The sequence below is a fragment of the Alosa sapidissima genome, chromosome 8, assembly GCF_018492685.1.
Source record: "Alosa sapidissima isolate fAloSap1 chromosome 8, fAloSap1.pri, whole genome shotgun sequence".
NCBI classification, from domain to species: Eukaryota; Metazoa; Chordata; class Actinopteri; order Clupeiformes; family Clupeidae; genus Alosa; species Alosa sapidissima.
Window position 1 is genome coordinate 30,082,670 of NC_055964.1, and position 20,509 is coordinate 30,103,178.

General features: G+C 46.5%; 3 protein-coding genes across 4 annotated transcripts in view; 2 read left to right on the forward strand and 1 right to left on the reverse strand.

The window, feature by feature from the left end:
• The window catches only part of LOC121714970 (inhibitor of nuclear factor kappa-B kinase subunit beta-like), a gene marked incomplete at its 5' end in the record, with an annotated part of 11,337 nt that extends 8,633 nt beyond the window's left edge, over positions 1-2,704 (forward strand). Inside the window, 4 exons of the mRNA XM_042100242.1 lie at positions 1-12; positions 901-1,016; positions 1,275-1,374; positions 1,580-2,704. The exon at positions 1-12 is cut by the window's left edge and continues 136 nt beyond it. Of these exons, the coding sequence (XP_041956176.1) occupies positions 1-12; positions 901-1,016; positions 1,275-1,374; positions 1,580-1,630 (279 nt within the window). The remainder of the gene's footprint in view (positions 13-900; positions 1,017-1,274; positions 1,375-1,579) is intronic.
• The window catches only part of LOC121714945 (tripartite motif-containing protein 16-like), a 1,397,702-nt gene that overhangs the window by 869,030 nt on the left and 508,163 nt on the right, over positions 1-20,509 (forward strand). The window lies entirely within an intron of this gene.
• Positions 4,777-9,738, reverse strand: LOC121714955 (tripartite motif-containing protein 16-like). Of its 2 annotated transcripts, XM_042100220.1 has the most exons (6): positions 9,066-9,729; positions 7,359-7,454; positions 6,594-6,827; positions 5,976-6,135; positions 5,813-5,869; positions 4,778-5,400 (listed from the first exon to the last, which is right to left on the reverse strand). In XM_042100220.1, exons 1-6 carry the CDS (start codon positions 9,657-9,659, stop codon positions 4,880-4,882), a joined length of 1,662 nt encoding a protein of 553 aa, XP_041956154.1. In that variant the 5' UTR covers positions 9,660-9,729; the 3' UTR covers positions 4,778-4,879. The 2 variants fall into 2 exon arrangements, with proteins under 2 accessions (XP_041956155.1, XP_041956154.1); XM_042100221.1 differs by lacking the exon at positions 5,813-5,869 and having other exon boundaries at positions 4,777-5,400; positions 9,066-9,738.

A 20,509-nucleotide genomic window follows, 5' to 3' on the forward strand; every position in this document is an offset into this window, starting at 1 on the left:
AAGGTGGCCTGTGTGAGTGACACACACATACACACACACACACACACATACTGTACATACAGACACAGACACACACACTTGTTTTTACACACATGCCAAGCCCCCTTACTTCATTAAGAAACTCTACAGTTAGAAACTGTACAGCCTCCTCCTCATGTCTGGGCTGAAGGGGTCGATCAGGTGATTGAAACATTGCTATGTTTTTAAAGTAATTATCTTCTTGGAGCAATTGCAGTGTGCAGACCACCCTTCTTCCATAGACATAAGGGCCTCCAAATAGAACACCTGAAGGCTGTAAGTTTGTTCTCAGAGGCTGCCACCATGTTGAGCACTTAACCCAGACGCCACCATGTTGAGCACTTTACCCAGACGCCACCATGTTGAGCACTTAACCCAGACGCCACCATGTTGAGCACAGTACTTAACCCAGACGCCACCATGTGCACTTTACCCAGACGCCACCATGTTGAGCACTTAACCCAGACGCCACCATGTTGAGCACTTAACCCAGACGCCACCATGTTGAGCACAGTACTTAACCCAGACGCCACCATGTTGAGCACTTTACCCAGACGCCACCATGTTGAGCACTTAACCCAGACGCCACGTTTGTTCTGTTTACATTACATCCTCGCGGTTGGAACGGTTTCAAAATAAAAGGCGGTTTAAAATTAAATGTCCCCCGAAACAGAAAAGGAACAGGCCAAAAAAACAGTAAATGACAAGGAATACATTAATAATATTAAAAAACGATTGAAAATCTAATGGAATCGTGACTTTAAAATCGAAAATTAAATCGAATCAAGGATTTGGAGAATTGTAACACCCCTAATAACAATATGTGTTTTGTGTGTGTGTATTTTTTTTGTGTGTGTGTCTATTTTGTGTGTGTGTGTGCAGAGTAAAGTGCGCAGTCCTGTCAGTGGTAGTCCTGATGGAGCTCGGACACCCTTGGCCCCCCCTCTACTCCCACACAGACCCCCGCTCCCCAGCAGCCTCACCACGCTACCCCAGCCGTGAGTCTCCCTGTGTGTGTGTGTGTGTGTGTGTGTGTGTGTGTGTGTGTGTGTGTGTGCGCAATTGGTAATGTGTAATCTGCCAAAAAAGATCAGATATCAATTTGTCCACTTGGTTGTGCTAAATTAAAAAAAGTAACATATTAACTAGTCACTCACAAGATTTTATTAATTCTCTCTCTTGCGTGTGTGTATATGTGTGTGTATATGTGTGTGTGTGTGTGTGGTGTGTGTGTGATGTGTGTGATGTGTTCCCAGTGAGGAGTCTCTTGTCATGATTGAGGAGAGCAGGACCTTTGAGAGTCGCCTGCAGAGTCTGTTGCAGGAGGCCATTCAGGAAACAGAGCAGGACCTGCAGGTAGGTCCACATGTAGTTAAACAAATAAACATTCTTTGTGAATAATAAACATACACATTTACAATGAACATCAGATTTAATAATTTTCTCCTTCTGTTTGCTGCTGTGTGTGTGTGTGTGTGGATTTGTGTGGTGTGTGTGTTTGTGTGTGTGTGTGTGTGTGTGTGTGTGTGTGTGTGTGTGTGTGTGTCTCCTGTTCCATCAGATGATGAGGGAATGGGAGTGGCTGAAAGATGACAATCCCCATACTCTCTGATTCAGATTGTGTGTGTGTGCGTGTGTGTGTGTAAGAGAGAGAGACAGAGAGAGAGAAAGATATAAGGAGAATGTACTGACCCCAACAATCCATGGATCTGTAGTGCCACCTTGTGGAGACAGAGCACCAGTGTGGCTGCTGCCCCCTGTAGGCCACTGGTGGAAGTGCTGCTCCTGCACCTCACCTCTCCACACTCAAACCCCTTTTACTTTGTTTTCATTTTTAAAATGTGTGTTTGGCCATCTCATCATAAGTGGACAGTGCTTAATACAAATGTAAACAAGGACCAAAGTTAAAGTTGACTGATATTCAGCAGACTCTTTTATCCAAAGCGACACACACTTGCAGTGGCGGGTTTGGGAATCAAACCACCCCAGCCGCGAAGGACCAAGACACACTGTGATTCAATCACTCAAACCACTTGCCCAGGTGATCTGAGACGCATTTGATTATGTACATTTTGTTGTATGAACACATTCTGATGCATCCCAAAAATGGAACTTCTTATGGATGTGAGGTAGGCAACTCCATAAATCTGAACAGAAGTGGTCATTAACATGTCCGGATGTACACCTTGGAAAATGCCCTTTAAAGGGAAAAAGGACTTCCTGGATCACTGTAAAAGTGGGGATTTAGGCGAGAATAATTGCTGATGTTTCAGCACATCTGTCCATAGAACAGGACTGTGTGTACAAAGTCATTTTTTTAGGAAATGATTTAAATGCAGCCAGAGGACCATAAGAAGCAATTCAATGTTATTTTATTCCTGTAAGTGGCGAAAAGAGTAATGCATTCAAATCTGGACCACTATCATATAATGATGTGTTTTATGTTTTCTTTAAAGGTATGTGTCTCTGTGAGGCTTAAATAGTTTATTTCTTTTACAATATATAAAGGATTATAGGGGATTTAAATTTAAGAAATGGATGGACGTTTTGATATGTATTTTGGCTGTTCCATTTTCATGTTTTATATCTTCCTCTTTGGATATATTACTGGAAAACAACTCAGGTGTCTGTGGGCTGTTAAACGATTGTGATGTGTCTGTTATATAAAATAATTATGATTATGTGATGAATTATGTCTTCATTACATGTTTTTCACGTGTAGTGTCATTGAATGGAACCATTAGCCTGGTTTCTCTGCCAGGCTTGACCACCTGACCATGATCCCATCTCAGACTAACACTAGATCCAACTGCATGTGATGTGAGTGAGCGTTAGCAACTAAATCAGTTTCATTACATTGTGTTCAATGTGAAGGTCCTAACTGTACACAACGTGCTGCAGTGCAGCGTGATGCAACCGTCTCTGTTATTTCTGTCACTCATGTTGCTCTGCTATTTTGAATGAGATATGATGCAGTAGAAGGGCTTATTTAACAGATTCAGTGTGGACAGAGAGCATTCAATGCTACACAAGTCGCTCGCTCGGGTGCATTTAGGATTCCCTGTACACCTTCTTTTACCCACTGGAGATATGCCTCCCTGGATGCCTACTGGGAATGGGCCATTAAGCAATGCAGTTTAGGTCAAAATATCAAGAACACATAAAAGTCCTAGCCTAATAGATATGAATGTCCTTTAGAAAATAACATTTGCTAGAAAGTTACTTTCCCAAAAGAGTTCATGAATGTTATGAATGAAATCTGCCATACAAGATAAATGATGTATGTGGGGGATATATCATTTATTTTCATATCACCTACACGTCTACCACCATCATCACAAAAGTTTAGATACACACATCAGCTTCATTGCACACATGCAGCACTCAGGGTGAGTCTTTGCTCTCCCACAGAACACAGACAATTTACATTTTTTGTTCAGAACCAGATTGTTCTAGTGTTCTGTTTAACAACATTCTATAGAGACGGTAGGGTACATTACCATAGACTGTATAAAATATACACTTGTACATTACCAAGGCTATATTCTCTTTTCTTTCTCATAGACTTGCATGCAAAATTGATTGTTTTCAAGAGGGTTTTATTGTTTCTCATCATATGATCTTTCTTGTTGTGATTCCCACATGTCCTATGATAAGCTAATTCAGTAAATTCAACAACTTGTAAGAAAGTGATCATGTGTTTTTTTCATTTATTAATTTAGTTATTTAACATGTGAATTTATCAAAAAAAAAAAAAAACACCCCATCCCAAACCCAATACATATCACAAGGCAATTGTTGTTAATTATTTTTTTTCCATCAGACACGTGTCCGATCACAGAGGGACTAAAGGCCTGAACACCTGGGGGAGGGGAAGGAGGGTTATGGGGAGCAGGAGGGAGAGGAGATGGATTGTGGGAGAGGATCAGAGGGGGTGAAACACTGGGCTCATCAACACATTTCCCACCCAGTAGTGTGTGTGTGGTGTGCTGATGTGTGTTCCAGCAGAGGTCCAGAGGTGCAGATGCTGTAATATCTGCTGGGGTCCAGAGATGAGTGAGTGGTTTCGATCTTTTGTTTTCCCCATAAAAAGAGAATCTCAGGTAGCTGAGAGGCAGCTGCCAGATCCTTACATGTGAGTGGTGGCTTATATGTGTGCTGATGAAATGTAATGTGTTTATGTGTGTTTGTGTGGATGTGATAACAGCATCTATCTATATGTGTCTGGGGTCTTTACATTTCTGTCCTGCTGTATATGGTGTGAGTCACAACAGCTTCACTGATGATCTAGTACATACTATATAAAACCCAGGGTAGAGTGTGTGGGATTGGGCCTATGGTGTGGGATCACAACAGCTTCACTGATGATCCAGTACAATAACATCTAAACCCAGGGTAGAGTGTGTGAGTGAATGTGGCCTGGATTCTAGATAACTTACTTCATATCCGACCTTCCATCTGACACATGGCTAATCACATAGGGACTAAAGGCCTGAACACCTGGGGGAGAGGAAGGAGGTTAGGGGGAGCAGGAGGGAGAGGAGATGGATTATGGGAGAGGATCAGAGGGGGTGAAACACTGAAACACCTTCATCAACACATTTCCCACCCAATAATGTACGTGTTGTGTGCTGATGTGTGTTCCAACAGACGCTGTAATATCTGCTGGGGTCCAGAGATGATGGAGTGGATTTGGTCTTTTGTTTTCCCCAAGAACAGAATCTCAAATTCTGGCTTATATGGTGGCTTATATGTGTGCTGATGAGATGGGATGTATTTATGGGTGTGTGTATGGATGTGATAACAGCTTCTATCTGTATCTGGGATCTTTACATTTCTGTCCTGCTGTATACGGTGTGGGTCACAACAGCTTCACTGATGATCCAGTATATGCAAATCTAAACCCAGGGTAGAGTGTGTGAGTGAATGTGGTCTGGACTCTGTGCAGGAGGGTCATTGTGTCAGAGATGCTGTAGAAGGCCAGAGTTCCTGCCCTGTGATCCACATACACTCCTATTCTAGAGCTGGCCACTAGAGGGAGTTTAGTCTGTTTACTATTGTGATAGAAATAGCAGCTGGAGCTGGAGAGGAGCAGACTCCAGGACTGATCATTATATCCAAACCCACACTCAACACCTCCTCCTTTCCTGCTGATGCTTTTATATGAGACTGCTATAGAAACCCACTCCCCACTCCACTCCACCTCCCAGTAGCAGCGTCCAGACACACCCTCTCTACACAGCACCTGTTCCCACCCATCAAATCTCTCTGGATGATCAGGATATGACTGGAGCTCAGCTCTGCACTCCACCCTCCTGTTGCCCTCAGACAGATGGAGGGTTCTGTGTGCTGTGTTTGGATCCAGTGTGAAGTGACAGGAGTCTGATGGAGGAGAAGAGAGAAGACACACTTAGACTTGTGTGTGTTGTGTGTGTGTGTGTGATTCTGTACATTTTTGCATGAATGGCTGTGCGTAAGTGTACATGTGACTATTCAAAGGATTAAAAGTATGTGTGTTAATGTTTCAGGTTTGTGTGTGTGTGTGTGTGTGTGTGTGTACTGTAGGTGTGTTCTTTATATGATGTGCGTGTATGGTGTGGATCTGATTCATTTAGAGATTAGATAGATAGCGATTACCAGTGTCTCTATTCAAAACTTCAAAAGTCTGTCTGTCTGTCTGTCTGTGCGTGTGTCTGTGTGCACATGCATGTGCCTGTGTTTGTGATTCTATAAATACTTGAATGAATGACTGTGTGTGTACATGTCTCAGTGTTTGTAGACCAGACCAACTTACACTTTAAGAACTCCTCTCTGGTTACTGGCTCAGTAAAAACAGCCTTGACATCAGACACTGAGAAAGAAAAAAATGCATTATAACCAAATTATACATAATGTACATATACTGTATACATACACTTCATGTAACCTTTTCTCCTCTTCTAATGAATATAACTGACCTGCTGCAGAGATCTTCATGACTTCCTGCTTGAAGAAATCCTCCAGCTGCCCCTTCAGTGTGGAGACAGATTTCTTCACAGCCTCAAAAGACCAGCTTTGGCTGACAGAGGTGCTGGATAAGTCTTTAGACTGAGATTGAGGGCTGACTGACTGAAAAGTCTTCAAATAAGAGAGAGAGAGAGAGATGACTGTATATAAACATAATTATATCTGATCTATAGATATCAGATCTCTGTCCAAAATTGTTATTTTAATGGATTAGCATTGTATACACCATTAATGTCTCATGTAAAATAAGTTGTCCCACATAATATAGTTGGTCGGATTTAGTAAGCAATTTAATGCAGTACAATAGGGTCCCTCCCTTGTGCTTCTATCAAGCAAGGTGTTGAAGACGTCTGATCTAATGCATATCCAAGGTTATATATTGCAGACCTATGACACTGAAAGCAATATTGCAGAGCTTTGGCACTGAATGCAAGAACATTCAACTGAAAACAGACACTTTAATTACCGGTATGTTGTATGTCAATTTAATTAGTATGTTCCAACGAGGATTGTATGATATTGGATATTAAATACTTTGTTTGGTAATATTCGATTTACACTACAGTTACCTTGAGGAAATGGATGTGATCGTCTGTGTGTGAAAGCTGCTCCAGCTCAGCATCTCTCCCCTTCAGCTCAGCAATCTCCTGCTCCAGTTGCTTCAGGAGTCCTTCAGCCCGACTCACCTCAGCCTTCTCCTGAGCTCTGATCAGCTCTGTCACCTCAGAGCGCCTTCTCTCAATGGAGCGGATCATCTCAGTAAACATCCTCTCACTCTCCTCCACTGCTGTCTGTGCAGAGGTCTGTTAGGACACACAGAAAGAGGAGGGTCCATCTAAAGCAGCCCTCACTCAGCTCCTCCACACAGCCTGTTACCCACAGTGTGGACCAGAGGAACTGTGACTTAGTATTGCAGACTCCTCTTTGGCTGACTGGATGAGAGCCCTGACTGAGTGTAAACAGTGTTGTGTTCACCACGCAGCTCAGCCCTGCACTCGCACTGACTTGAACCTGCAACTTGCAGCACCTCAGAATGGGAGTCAAGCACGCTAACAAGTGAGCTAAAACCCACAGGCTCTAGCATCTCTTGCTAGCGCGTCTCTTAAGGTGTTGGGAGGGAGGTTTACACACTGCACAGCTACGTACCATCTGGCTACCGTTAGATGAGCTCTGATATGGCCAGCTGCTGTCCTCTCCTCTGATCAGTACTACATTCTTGTTTGTCCCCAAGTTACAATTAGCTCAATGTTGATAACTGTGCCACCGGGAATGCCTAAGGAGAGCACCTGTTTGTTTATGCAGTTGAAAGGGTCTATAATTTTCTCAGTACTTACCTTGAGAGTCTCCACAGCCTTCCTCAGCTCCAGCAGCTCCTTCTCTCTCTCCTGGAGTCTCTGCTGGAGTTTCCTCTTGGTCTCCTCCATGTCCTTCTAAATGACACAGTGACAATACCAGACTACACATTACTACATAGTGCTTACACTGTAGTCAATAGTAATTCAATCCTCACATGAAATTTTGATTCATAAATGTAGTCATTAAAAAGCCTGTTCCTTTGCAGGATCTGAGCAAACAGTGTCTTCATTGGGACTTGGGAGAAATACCACGTATTTAGTAATGACCCCGACTGTTAATCTTTAACTGGCACAAAGGAGCAGATGGGATCAGTGATAACTGGGAGTTCAGCACATTATTCTGTGTAGCTCTGCTTCTGAAAGAAACATTTAATAAGTAACATAATTTCAGGCAATACACATGACTAGTTTTACGAATGAACATCTGTAGGAATAATAATATTTTTCATTGTATGTCTGATGTAAAATATTGTTATTAGGGCTGTCAAAATAACTGATTAATTTCGATTAATTAATTTGAGAAAAAATAACTGATTAAAAAAATTAGTGCAGATTAATCGATTCTGTATGACCTTTGACCCCGAGTTCTAGTCAGTAAAAATTAGACTGTAAAATGAAGGAGAGAGAAGAAAACGTGCTGCCTGGATCATTGATTAGAACATTTACTTTTAAAAAACGGCCTGATGGTGTTGATAAAAATAAAGTGTTGAAAATAAAGTCCTCTGTAATCTCTGCAGCAAGGAATGTGCTTTATATACATTAATGCAAAGAAATAAGTGTTGACATTGAGGGGAGTGTTCATGTATTTTCATTGTGTCCCCTAGGTCATATCTGTGGCCTGAAATGCCTTGTATGTGAAAAAAAAACTTCTTCCCGAAGCACTTTTGAATTTATTTCTTCAACATATTAGGTCATATCATAGATTATTATGGCAATTATTTGAAGAGTGAAAATAATAAAAGAGTTTTTGAAGTTTTTGAAGCATAATCACAAATGCTGATTATTCAATGATTCATTTGAATGTAAATATTTAAAATACTTTCACAGCAAAAATTATATTTGTGATTAATTTAGATTAATTAATCACAGAGTATGTAATTAATTAGATTATTTTTTTTAATCGATTGACAGACCTAATTGTTATTAGCCTAATGATTAGAAAGGTTTTCCTCTCAAAAAGCACAATATAAACCCCTGGGGCTCCTAATAATAACCACCTGTGGGCTGGAAGATTGTGGTGAAAATTAGTGCAGCATTCTTTACAATGCTCCAAAATATGCAACCCGGCACCTTGCCAACAAAAAAAGACATGAATCATAAAAAACATAAATCAACCAACAGCAGGTTGACACATCAAATACTCTCCAAGACTCCCACACTGAGGGTAGAAAACCCTCACTTTAAACCAGGCCAGTCAATTAGCCTAAATTGGTGCCAATATAACTGGGGACCCATAGGCTACTGCATACATTTACAATAATAGACACATTTGATCCTATAGGATATGACATAAACATAAACATCAGTGCTGGGTCCCTCTGACTCTGACTGAATTGGCATTGCATGAATTGGCATTGCATGAATGATTTATCATTATATGGTAAGTTTTGTAAGGGATACATTCTCCGTGGTGTGTGAGCAGTCGCACTAAAAATATCCGCACCTGAACTCCCTCCCGGTGCTTACCTGTTTCTCCGATCTCTCAGCTGCAGCTGAGACAGTGTCATGGCCTTTGTGTTCATCTACCAGACATAGCAAACAGACGCAACTCTGATCTGTGCGACAAAATACCTCCAGAAGCCTCTGGTGCTGAGTGCAGATCTTGTCCTGTAGCTGACCTGTGACATCAACCACGTTGTGTCTTTTCCCTGAGAAGAGTTCATCATGGCGCTGGAGATGAGTTTCGCAGTACGACAACAAACACGCCAGACAGGACTTGACGGCTTTCAGTTTTCTCCCGGTGCAGCTGTCACACTCCACATCTCCAGGTCCAGCAAAACACTGAGGAGAAGCATGTAGCCTACCTTGAATTAAAGTCTTCCTGAACTGTTCCACAAGCTCAGCAACAAAGTTGTTTTTGTTTAAAACAGGTCTCGGAGTGAAAGTCTGTCTGCATTGTGGGCAGCTGTAAACTCCCTTCTGATCTTCCTGATCCCAGCAGCCCTTAATGCAGCCCGTGCAGTAATTGTGTCCACAGTTAAGAGTCACTGGATCCTTCAGTACATCCAAACAAATCGGACACATAAAAATGTCCTGGTTAATCGAAGTAGCCTCTGCCATTCTTCCTGAGCACGACAAACCACTTCAGGAACCTCTGAAGCCACCATCTACTTTCAGTTTTGTTTCCTCTGAACTCGGTGTAGACTAGCCTACAGCTTAGGAAAGACTTCCGCATTTAGGGATGTGTCAATGCAGCGCAGATCACATTTGTAATTGACAAAGATTGGCAGGTAATTCTGCATGGCTGATAGGACCAATTAATCTGGACTATTGCTATTATGCCAGGTTACAACTGGGTTCATTGTAAAACAACATCATGAGGGATACACAATCTACATGCATCATACAATTTACTGAGAAATGTCAAAACTGTCAGTGTTCAATTCAATTTTGCAATCGTAAATGCTGTTGAAGGAATCAACCAATTCAGAATATCCTCATTCAAAATGTGTGGATACTACACGATGACTATATGAAGAGTAATATTGTCATCTAGTGGAGATATCGTGTGGTGTTAAATTGAAATCTAACTACCTGGCCCTCTGTTAACCTGACTCTCGCCAGATGAATTTCGTTCCGCTTAGCTCCGCCTAGCTTCACTCACATCCATCTGGGACCTCTTCCATTGAGAGTGATTTCTGCAACCGATTTTATGGTACAGCCAATCAGGACGCAGGGCGACTGTGAGACTGTTATCAGCGTCACGGGTTGGCTTCGATGTGAGTGGTTGAAGTAGCACGTCAATAGATGATGGACAAGTGGCTTATTCAATCATATGCAAGCATTTTTTGATTAGGCCCAGCCTTCTGAAGCAACACTCCAATGGATTGGTCCCAGATGGATGAGTGGAGCTGGGCGGAACGAAATTCACCTGGCGAGAGTCAGGTTAGCCCACTTTGTCTTCTGCTGAGATCCATGCTCTCCTCTTCCACCTGGCCCTGGCTGACTTCCTTCCTCCTCAGTGTGGTGGTAGTGCTATCATACAAGGATACAAGGATACAAGGATACAAGGAAGTTTATTGTCACATGCATATAGTTACTGGAAGTAAGAAATGCAGTGAAATTATGTCTGGTGTCAGCCTATTTGTGCAATGTGGGGGGGGGGGGGGTAAAAAGTGCAGTAGAAGAGGGGTTTAGTAGATTAAGTGGCAAGGGCTGCATAAGAAAGGTGGGGGAGGATTGGAATTGGGGGGGGGGGGGCACCAACAAGGAGCACCCAAGAGCAACAGGGGCAAGGAAAAACTCCCTTACCAAGGAAGAAACCTTGGGCAGATCCACGGCTCAAGGGGCTAACCCAACTGCCAGGGGTCTTGGTGTGTGTGTTGGGGGGATGACAGGGGAGATGGGATAGTGTGCTGTGTATGTGGGGAGAGGGCAGTGTGCAATATGTGTGTTGGAGAAGCTTCCTCATGAGACAGTGTGCTGTAAGTATGTTGGGGATGTGTGTTGGAGAAGCTTCCTGATGAAATAATGTGCTGTGTATGTAGGGGGGGGGGGGGGGCAGTGTACTGCAAGTATGGTGATGGGACTTACTATTGCAAGCAGAGTACTGTATGTATGATGTATGTGAGTGATGAAGATGTGTGTGTGGGCGGGAGGGGAGTGTAGCAGTGACTGTGTGTGTGTGTGTGTGTGTGTAGTGTGTGTGTGGGTAGATGGGGGCAGTGTGCTGTAAGTATGTAGAGGATGTGTGTTGGAGAAGATCCTGAAGACAATGTGCTGTGTATGTAGGGAGGGGGGGGCAGTGTGCAGCAAGTAGAGGAGGCTTACTGTAGCAAGCAGTGTGCTGTATGTATGTGAGGTGATGACAGTGATGATGTAAGTGTGTGTGTGTTGGGGATAGGGGTGGGGTGTGTGTGTGGGGGGGGGGGGGGGGGGCAGAAAGGCTAGGCAATCAAGGACATGGGTAGATGGAGGAGAAATCAAAAATAATAAATAAAAAGTTCTATGGAGATGTGCAAAAGTTGGAAAAAGTCAGATATGTGTGTGTGTGTGTGTGTGTGTGTGTGTGTGTGTGTGTGTGTGTGTGTGTGTGTGTGTGTGTGTGTGTGTTTTGACGTGTGATGAAAAAAGAAAATAAATAAAAGGTCTATAGCATAGGGTGAGGGATGTAAAAGTGCTAAAAGTCTTGTAGGTGTGTGTGTGTGTGGGGGGGGGGGGGGGGGGGGGGGGGTCATGAGTGCTGAGGAGTGAATGAGTGCAAAGTCAGTATAGTGTAAGTTCAGAGTTGGGAAATGTTTGAGAGTGCTGAAGAGTGAATGTGTGCAAAGTCAGTATAGTGTGAGTTCAGAGTTCGGATGGCCTGGGGATAAAAACTTCTCCTGAGTCTCTCAGTTCTGGCTTTGTGACTACATAGGCGTCTTCTTGATTTCAGCGGTAGGAATAATCCATTGTTAGGATGAGAAGAGTCCTTCAGAATCTTTTGGGCTCTTAGGAGTACTCTTCTGGAATAGATATCTTGTAGAGCAGGGAGTTGAGTTCTTATAGTACGTTCAGCTGAGCGCACTACTCTCTATCATTCTGTGCTGGCTACTTGGCTAAGGGGTTCCCAAAGTGGGCTTCGTGAGACAGCAAGCAGGGGTTGTTAAATCATTTTCAGAAATGTATATATATATATATATATATATATATATATATATATATTAGGGCTGTCAAAATAACTGATTCATTTCGATTAATTAATTTGAGAAAAAATAACTGATTAAAAAAATTAGTGCAGATTAATCGATTCCGTATGACCTTTGACCCCGAGCCGTTCTAGTCAGTAAAAATTACACTGTAAAATAAAGGAGAGAGAAGAAAACGTGCTGCCTGGATCATTGATGGGAACATTTACTTTTAAAAAACGGCCTGATGGTGTTGATAAAAAATAAAGTCCTCTGCAATGTCTGCAGCAAGGAATTTGCATATCACCGGAGTTCATCAACTCTATAGTCGCACATCAATGCAATGCATAAGTATTGACATTAAGGGGAGTGTTAATTTTCATTGTGTCCCCTAGGTTATATCTGTGGCCTGAAATGCCTGGTATGTGAAAAAAAAACTTCTTCCCGAAGCACTTTTGAATTTATTTCCTCAGCATATTAGGTTAATATTACAGTAGGTTAATAAAATAATAATAAAAGAGTCTTTGAATTTTAATGTCACTAATGCTGATTATTCAATGATTCATTTGAATTTAAATATTTAAAATACTTTCACAGCAAAAATTAAATGTGATTAATTTAGATTAATTAATCACAGAGTATGTAATTAATTAGATTATTTTTTTAATCGATTGACAGCCCTAATATATATATATATATATATATATATATAATCCTGTGATTACGACAGATTAACAACATTAGCGTCCAACATTTGTATACTTCTATACAAATGTTGGACGCTAATGTTATCAGGGGATAGTTGGGGTCACAAGTCACTGGCACTGTTATTTTGGGGGTCGCAGTTTGGGAACCCCTGGTCTAGATCACCACAGCAGCACTAGAGAGGACCCTCAACTCCCTGGCTATGGTGGTGGTGGTGGTTTTGGTCACCTGCTTCCTGCCCAGCAACGTGGCCCAAGTGCTGATCTGGGTTAGGGTGTGGTCACACAGGATGAGCAAAGCCGTGGAGGTGGTAAGCGCGGTCTTCAACAACACGCTGACCCTCACCTACCTCAACAGCACACTGACCCTCACCTACCTCAACAGCATGCTGGACCCTCACCTACCTCAACAGCACACTGACCCTCACCTACCTCAACAGCACGCTGGACCCTCACCTGCCTCAACAGCACACTGACCCTCACCTACCTCAACAGCAGCTGGACCCTGTGGTCTACTACGTCTCCAGCCCTACCTTCCAGGTGTGCAGATGGCTGATAAAACTCGGGATGGTGGACAAAAAAGAAGGTACACAATATTTATTTAGACATTATTGCTGATCAGTTATTCCATATGAAAGAAATTTGAATAAATTATTTTAAAAAATGTAGGTTATTTGATGTCACCGGTGTCAGACACCAAACAGGACGAGGACCACAAAAGCGTCACGTTCAAAAGTTTATTTAAGGGTTGGGGGTTTCAGGGGTTCCGGGGGGGGTACAGGAGTTCCAAGAGTCTGCGTGTGTGTGTTCCCCCAGTAGCCGAACAGCGATGGCAGGAGCTGGATGATCCGGGAAGTCCTGGGGGAAACACACACACAACAGCAATTGAAACGAAGCAGCAGTACAGTCAAGGACTAGGCGGTATTCGTAGAAGAGGGACGGAAGGCAGGTCAAGATTACCGGGGCTGGAGAACACAGAAGTAGTCGAGCGGGTCCGGGATCACAGGCAAAGAGTCAGAGGCGTTTTCAAAAACAGGCAGGTAACTGGTGCTGGTTGCAGACGATCTGACAAGTGTGGACTGAAAAGCAAGGCTTTATATAGAGGGCATGATGAGTGGTGAATGCAGTGCAGCTGGTAGGTAACGAGGGTGAGGCAGAGCAGAGCAGGAACAGGTGGAGGTCATCAGACTTCAATCAGCACGTGTTACCAGGCAGAGAGAGAGCTCATGACAGAACCCCCCCCCTAAGGGACGGCCCCAGAAGTCCCCAAGAGTGACACCACGTCGGGAGGGCGGAGGGGAGCCGGTGGAGGGCTAGAATTCCTCCGAGCGGTCCGAGTGAACATCCTCATCCTCGGAGGGAGCTGGAGGGTCGTGGACAGAAGACGGGACAGGTACCGAGACAGGGTCAGGGTCAGGCACATGACAGGAAGCCGGGCGGGCAGGACGGTTAGGGACCCCTCTGGGGCGGCCCCTACGGATTGCAGGTTGATCAGGATGCAGACGGTGGAAGTCGGCGATGAGTGTCCGGTCCACAATCCGACTGGCTGGCACCCAGGTTCTCTCCTCAGGTCCATAGCCCTCCCAGTCGACGAGATACTGGAGGCCCCTACCTCGCCGTCTGGACCGAAGCAGGCGTCGAACGGTGTACACCAGCCCACCGTCAACGAGGCGAGGAGGAGGAGGAGGAAGCGGCACGGGGACCAGCGGGCTTTCATGCGTCGGCTTGACTTTCGAAACATGGAAAGTAGGGTGCACCCTCATGGAGGTTGGCAACTGGAGCCGGACTGCGGTTGGGCTGATGACCCTCTGGATAGGGAACGGGCCGAGGAATCGAGGTGCCAGTTTACGCGATTCCACCCACAGTGGGAGATCCTTGGCTGACAGCCACACCTTCTGGCCAACACGGTAGGCGGGTGCCGGCGATCTTCGGCGGTTAGCCCCAGTGGCATAGCTGACAGCTGACTTGAGTAGCGTGGCACGAGCTTGTGACCAGGTACGACGGCAACGGCGGGCATAGGCGAGGGCAGACGGGCAGGACACATCTCCTTCCTGGCTGGGGAACAGGGGGGGCTGGTAGCCATACACACACTGGAAAGGTGACATACCAGTGGCAGAGCAGGTGAGGGAGTTGTGAGCATACTCTATCCACATCAGTTGTTGTGCCCAAGCCTGGGGTTTGCGAGAAACCATGCACCGCAGCGCCTTCTCCAGCTCCTGGTTTGCCCGCTCGGATTGACCATTGGACTGGGGGTGGAACCCAGAGGTGAGACTCACTGTGGCCCCTAGAAGACGGCAGAACTCCTTCCAGAATGTAGAGGTAAATTGCGGGCCTCGGTCAGAGACAACATCCCTGGGCAGCCCGTGTAGACGGAAGACATGATCAAGAACAGCCTGGGCAGTCTCTCTGGCAGATGGCAGTTTAGGGAGGGGAATGAAGTGTGCCATCTTGCTGAACCGGTCAACCACAGTGAGAATGACAGTCATCCCACCTGATGGTGGGAGGCCAGTTACAAAGTCCAAGGAGACGTGGGACCAGGGTCGTGTGGGCACAGGCAAGGGCTGGAGTAAACCAGCGGGGGGCCGAGTGGAGGACTTGTTCTGATTGCAGGTGGGGCAGGCACGGACGAATTCTCGGACATCCCTTCTCAAAGACGACCACCAAAAGCGTTGGGCAAGGAGATGGCAGGTGCGGGCGGAGCCCGGGTGGCAGGCAAGGCGGGAGTTGTGTCCCCACTGTATGACCCGGGACCTCAAATTATCTGGGACGAAGAGACGACCGTCTGGGCATGCACTGGGACTGGGATGGTCACGGAGGGCCTCTTGAATTTCCTCCTCGATATCCCAGGTCAGGGCAGCTACGACGCAGGGATCGGGCAGAATTGATGCAGGTTCCTGGGAAGGGGCATCATCCTTATGAAACTGACGGGAGAGAGCGTCCGGTTTGGTGTTCCGAGAACCTGGGCGGTATGACAGGGTGAAGTTGAATCTGGTGAAAAACAAGGCCCAGCGGGACTGTCTGGGGTTAAGACGTTTGGCATTGCGGATGTATTCGAGGTTTTTGTGATCGGTCCAGACCAGGAACGGAACTGTGGACCCCTCCAGCCAGTGACGCCACTCCTCCAGGGCAAGCTTGACAGCCAACAGCTCACGGTTTCCAACATCATAATTGCGCTCTGCAGGTGAAAGCCGGCGAGAGAAAAATGCACAGGGGTGCAACTTGTTGTCCTCCTCTGCCCGTTGAGAGAGTATGGCCCCGACTCCCACGTCTGAGGCATCCACCTCGACAACGAACTGCCGGTCTGAATCCGGCATCTGGAGGATGGGGGCAGTGGTGAACCGGGCCTTGAGGGTATGAAAGGCTGTGTTGGCCTCTGGGGTCCAGAAAAAGGGGTGTTTGATGCTGGTCAGAGCTGTGAGGGGAGCGGCGACGGAGCTGTAGTTCCGGATGAATTTCCGGTAGAAATTGGCAAAACCGAGGAATTGCTGCAGCTTCTTCCTATTCCCCGGAACTGGCCAGGAGGTAACTGCCGAGACCTTTGCGGGGTCCATCTGGATATTGCCTTCAGCGACGATGTATCCCAGGAATGACAGTCTGAGCATGGAACTCGCATTTCTCCGCCTTGACATAGAGAGAGTTCTCCAGGAGCCGTCGAAGAACCAGCTGGACATGACGGGTGTGTTCGGACAGAGTTCTGGAGAAAATTAAGATGTCGTCCAGGTACACGAAGACGAATTTATTCAGCATGTCCCGCAGCACATCATTCACCAGCGCCTGGAATACCGCTGGGGCGTTGGTGAGGCCAAATGGCATTACCAGGTACTCATAATGGCCGGTGTGGGTGTTGAATGCTGTCTTCCACTCGTCACCCTCCCTTACTCGCACTAGGTGGTAAGCATTTCTAAGGTCCAGTTTGGTGAAAATAGTGGATCCCTGGAGCAATTCAAAAGCAGAGGTGAGTAAAGGCAGAGGGTACCGGTTCTTCACTGTGACATCATTCAGACCTCGATAATCAATGCAGGGGCGAAGAGAACCATCTTTCTTTCCCACAAAGAAGAACCCGGCACCAGCAGGAGAGGAAGACGGGCGGATGAGTCCAGCTGCCAGGGAGTCCCTGATGTAATCCTCCATAGTTTTTCTTTCAGGAGGGGATAGTGAGTAGAGGTGACCTTTGGGTGGAGCAGTCCCAGGGAGGAGATCAATGGCACAGTCGTACGGACGGTGTGGGGGCAGAGATGTGGCTTTGGTCTTGTTGAACACCTCTCGGAGGCCATGGTAACATTCAGGGACATTAGAAATGTCGGGGGCAGTGCTGGGGGGTACTGAGCCGGGGGGCAGCGAGGCAGCACGCAAACAGGTCAGGTGGCAGGCATTTCCCCACTCTTTCACAGTTCCGGAGGCCCAATCGAGGTGAGGATTGTGGAGACGGAGCCAAGGGTAGCCCAGGATTAGGGGTTGGCCTGGAGAGCTGAGCAGGTGGAAGCGGATGGTCTCTCGGTGGTTTCCTGACACCATCATTGAGATGGGGGCTGTGATGCTGGTAACGGTGCCAATTGCGTGACCGTCCAGGGCCCGGGCTGGAACAGGAGTGGACAAGCGATGGCTTTCCAAGCCCAGCTGACGAGCAAGTCCTGTGTCAAAAGAGTCCACCAGGGCTGCCAGGGTGTGGGTGGAATCAGACAGGTGAAGACAGACTTGGATGAGGGGTTTACGGCTGATGGAGGGCTGAATGTTCATTGAGCTCATCCGGATTCCTCCTACATCTGGTGAGCTCCGGCTTTTGCTGGACAGGTGGCGACTCGATGACCATCACCACCACAGTACAGGCACAAGTTGGAGGTGATGCGTCGCTGGCGCTCTGCAGGGGTTAGGGAGGTGCGGCCGATCTCCATTGGTTCAGACTGGTCCGGCTGGCTAGATGGTGTGGCAGGTGCGGACAGAAGGGCAGTTGGGACACTCCGTGTGCTGGTGGATGGACTCTGGCGCCCTCTCTCATGACGGCGGGCCTGGATCCTGCGGTCGATGCGGACAGCCAGAGCAATGGCTTCATCAAGAGTGGGGGGTTGATCATGGGAAACCAGCTCGTCCTTTATGTAGTCCGCCAGGCTGTGGAGGAAAGCATCCACCAATGCTTCCATGTTCCAGGAGCTCCGACTTGCCACGGTTCGAAAGTCGATGGAGTAATCCGCAACAGTCCTTCTGCCTTGGCGAATACTCATCAGGATCCGAGATGCCTCGGCTATTGTGGATTCCAAATCGAATACCTTGAGCATCTCCTCTGCGAATAGGTTGAAGGTTGCACATGCTGGGGTCTGGCGCTCGAACTCCGCCGTTCCCCAGAGTCGAGCTCGGCCCGTCAGGTGAGTGATCACGTAACCGACCCTCGCCCCTTCAGTGGCAAAAGTCCTGGGTTGCAGGGTAAACTGGACACGGCAGCTCGTCAGGAACGCCCGTACCTGGGTTGGGTCGCCACTGAACCGCTCTGGATTGCCGATCCTGGGTTCTGGGGCTCCGGCAGCCACGGTAGCAGTGGACTGGGCAGGAGACTCGGGTGCTGGGCTGGTGAGCAGGCTGGCTGGGGCTGGGCCGGTGGGAGCAGGCAGAGGAGAAAGGTTGGTGAGAAGTTGAATGATCATTGCAAGTTGTTGCTGTTGCTGCTGGAACTGCTGACGCTGGCTCAAGCCGGCTTGAAGTAGGGAGGCAATGTCAGCAGTGTTGCGGTTTACCTCTCTCTCTGTCTCTTCCAGGCGTTGCATGGCGGTGGGTGGTTCTGGTTCGTCGGTTTCCATGCTGGTTCGACCGTGCGCTGGGTCCATGTTTGGTCAGATCGTACTGTCAGACACCAAACAGGACGAGGACCACAAAAGCGTCACGTTCAAAAGTTTATTTAAGGGTTGGGGGTTTCAGGGGTTCCGGGGGGGGTACAGGAGTTCCAAGAGTCTGCGTGTGTGTGTTCCCCCAGTAGCCGAACAGCGATGGCAGGAGCTGGATGATCCGGGAAGTCCTGGGGGAAACACACACACAACAGCAATTGAAACGAAGCAGCAGTACAGTCAAGGACTAGGCGGTATTCGTAGAAGAGGGACGGAAGGCAGGTCAAGATTACCGGGGCTGGAGAACACAGAAGTAGTCGAGCGGGTCCGGGATCACAGGCAAAGAGTCAGAGGCGTTTTCAAAACCAGGCAGGTAACTGGTGCTGGTTGCAGACGATCTGACAAGTGTGGACTGAAAAGCAAGGCTTTATATAGAGGGCATGATGAGTGGTGAATGCAGTGCAGCTGGTAGGTAACGAGGGTGAGGCAGAGCAGAGCAGGAACAGGTGGAGGTCATCAGACTTCAATCAGCACGTGTTACCAGGCAGAGAGAGAGCTCATGACAACCGGAACATGCCCTGACTCATGGATAGCAAGTTTCATCACTGACACAGTAAATTACAATAAAATGTCAATGCCCGTGTTTACATTTTGGCCTAACAAGACCTAAGCTACCTGCCACACACACCTGACGACACTTACACTGATTACATAGAAATAGTATCTATTTCTATGCACTGATTAGAGTAATTGCAGCCACACAATAAAACCAGGAAGCAGCCGTAACAGGGCTGCGTGTTCTGTCTTTCCATTTCACTCCGAGCTGTGGGGATTTAATGGAGATCCCGGCAAGGTTGGTCTGTTTGTGTGTTAAGATTCCGTTTTTTTTATAACATATGCTAACTGCATTGTACTTTCCTACAGTTTCGGGTATCCTCTGCGGTGTTCAGCTTCTGCATGAGCGTTCACGGACATTGATAACGACTTGCTGTTATTAACTGCAGGTACGGAAATGCAAGTATGGCGAACTGGTTCTTGAGCACGCACGCACTATACATGATTAACATTTTGATTCTGATGTATTGTGGCTGTGCTGTACAAATCTGTTTGGCTGTGTGTTTCAGGAGTTGCCATTGCTGTTTTGCCTGTTTCTGTTTGTTTAGTTTTATTTTATTTTGTTTCTTTGTCAGTTATGGATGTGCGTCTTTACCTGTGATGCTAAGACAATGATTGGGCAATGATTGCTGTTTCTCTGCATAGGATTCCATCTGCACTCAGCTTGGGTACTGGCGATCCAAATTCTTGGTTGCATTAGGCTAGTGTCATCTCTATTCTCTCTTTTTGTGTTAACAGACCCTGTGAACGTGGTACTGGTGTTGGGATGCTGGGTTCCTTTTCCTGCACTGCATGAGGTGAACTAGGCATAGAGCTAATGAGCCCCCCCCATTCTATTTGGTAGTTTGCTGTGTAGCCGCGTGTGTGTGTGTGTGTGTGTGTGTGTGTGTGTGTGTGTGTGTGTGTGGTGTGTGTGTGACCAATTTCAGATATTGGAGCACGTGGCGTGGTTGCTGTGTTGAACTTCCCCCATTCTCCCTGCATTCAGGTAACCACTCTCGTGGGCTGTTATTGTTGCTTATTATATGGGACCTGCCAGTACTTCAGCCTTTTACTATTGCTTGCTGCTTATTGTTGTGAGGCCTTGTTTTTATCTTTTCATACTGGAATAAAGTGGTTGCTATTGATTAATTTATCTTGCTGAAGTGTTTTAATATAATCCTGTTTTTTCT

Coding starts and splice junctions, on each gene's coding strand:
- LOC121714955 (XM_042100220.1), bottom strand. CDS start 9,659: ATGGCAGAGGCTACTTCGATTAACCAGGACATTTTTATGTGTCCGATT. Junction 6,136..6,593: donor ATCACATCCATTTCCTCAAG/GTAACTGTAGTG, acceptor TCTTATTTGAAG/ACTTTTCAGTCAGTCAGCCC. Junction 5,401..5,812: donor CAGAGAGGAGTTCTTAAAGT/GTAAGTTGGTCT, acceptor CTCCTCCATCAG/ACTCCTGTCACTTCACACTG.